Raw genomic sequence first — 1,670 nt, forward strand, 5'->3', positions numbered from 1 at the left:
GAAACACAAATGTAGCTGTTTAGGAGATTGAGCTGCTAGTCTTTTACTGTAAAATAACAGTGGTAGATTTTTTCCATTTACAGTAATTCCCAGTGAAAACATCAATTGTAGATTTTACAGTAAAACCAACTTGTAGCTCAGTCGCCAGAATTTTTCATTTATTTTATGTAAATAATCAATTAATTTTTGTATAATTTGTTATGAATTAATACTTGTATTAATAAAGTACAAATAATACATTTGTAAAAATTCAGAAAATTAAATTGATCAAACATTTTTAAAAGCAGCTTCAAGTTTTGAGACAGGAAGCGTTTCAAACCCCAATCAACTGTCTTGTTCCAGCTGGACGGCGCTGTGAAGCCCACCAAGGCGGTAAATGTTCTGCCGTTGCCGAGCAGCAACAAAGATCCCTTGGCTGGCAGCAGCTGCATGGTGGCCGGGTGGGGGTGGTCCAGCAACAAAGTCAAGAAAATGTCCAAAGTCCTCATGTCCGTCAACCTCACCGTCGTGGACAGAGTCAAGTGCAACTCTCCTGAATACTACGACTTCAACCCCATCATCACCAAGGACATGATATGTGCTGGTTCTGATGGCAAAAAGGAGGCGGGCACCTGCCTGGTAAGTGCTTGTTTGTGTGGGGATGTTGCCCAAACTAACAAGTCTTTTTGTTTTTAGGGGGACTCTGGTGGTCCGCTGGTGTGCAAAGGAAATCTGGTTGGAGTCACTTCGTTTGGATCTCGGAAGTGCGGCCATCTACCTGGAGTGTACTCCTTTCTCTCAGCCAAGCAACTCAACTGGATCAAAAACGTCATGAAGAAAAACTGATTACAAACTCTGCATTTGGGGCCATTTCAATAAAGTGCTAACATTTCAGGCTTGTTGTCACAACTTAGCCAAGGATCTATTATTACACAATTTTTTAATGCATTTTATTAGTAAATCTTTTTAAACTAAAATGTAAAAAAAATATGGTAAGTTGCAATAATTTCACCTCAAAATGTAGTGTATATTACTGTAAATTGGAAAAACAGTACTGCTGTTTTTATGGTCAAAAAAAAAAAAAAAGACTGCTCAGTTGCCAGAATTTTACTGTAAAATTTACATTTTTTTTTAAACTGCAATTTTACAGTAAAATGTTGGCACCTGAGCTGCCAGTTTGTTTGTTTTTTTACCGCAAATCAACAAGTGTAAATGTTTCGGTGTATTACTGTAAATACCAAAACGGCACCACAGTTTATTACAGTAAAAAAAAAGTACTGTTTTTTTCATTTAGAGAAAAATGCTGTAAAAACCAAAGTAAATTTCACAATTTTACTATGAAATCTTTTGCTACTTTTACATTGCACAATTTGATGGATAACTTGCTTTGAAATCATTATAATTAGTATGTATTTCTATTTAAAAAATGGTTTGAATGTTTGATGATATATTTTTGCATAATTAGACAATATGTAAGTTAAGATAATTTGCGATTACATGGAGTACATTTTATTTTTTTCTCCCGAAATAGAAAGAAAGAATACATTTAGTGAGAAAAGTTACAGTACTTTATTGATACATATTATTTCCAGGCTTTCGAGGGCCAACTAAAATGAAGTGGCGGGCCACATCTGGTCTTGAGTTTGACACCTGTGATCTAAACGTTTGCTTGTTTACATGAAGTGCATAAA

General features: G+C 35.4%; 1 protein-coding gene across 1 annotated transcript in view; it reads left to right on the forward strand.

The window, feature by feature from the left end:
* Nucleotides 1-871, forward strand: part of LOC133598434 (granzyme A-like) — a 7,574-nt gene extending 6,703 nt beyond the window's left edge. The window contains exons 4-5 of the mRNA XM_072912752.1: nt 343-618; nt 676-871. Of these exons, the coding sequence (XP_072768853.1) occupies nt 343-618; nt 676-825 (426 nt within the window). The 3' untranslated portion in view covers nt 826-871. The remainder of the gene's footprint in view (nt 1-342; nt 619-675) is intronic.
* Nucleotides 872-1,670: the final 799 nt, after the last annotated feature.

The sequence above is a fragment of the Nerophis lumbriciformis genome, unplaced genomic scaffold (genome assembly GCF_033978685.3).
Source record: "Nerophis lumbriciformis unplaced genomic scaffold, RoL_Nlum_v2.1 HiC_scaffold_170, whole genome shotgun sequence".
Taxonomy (NCBI): domain Eukaryota; kingdom Metazoa; phylum Chordata; class Actinopteri; order Syngnathiformes; family Syngnathidae; genus Nerophis; species Nerophis lumbriciformis.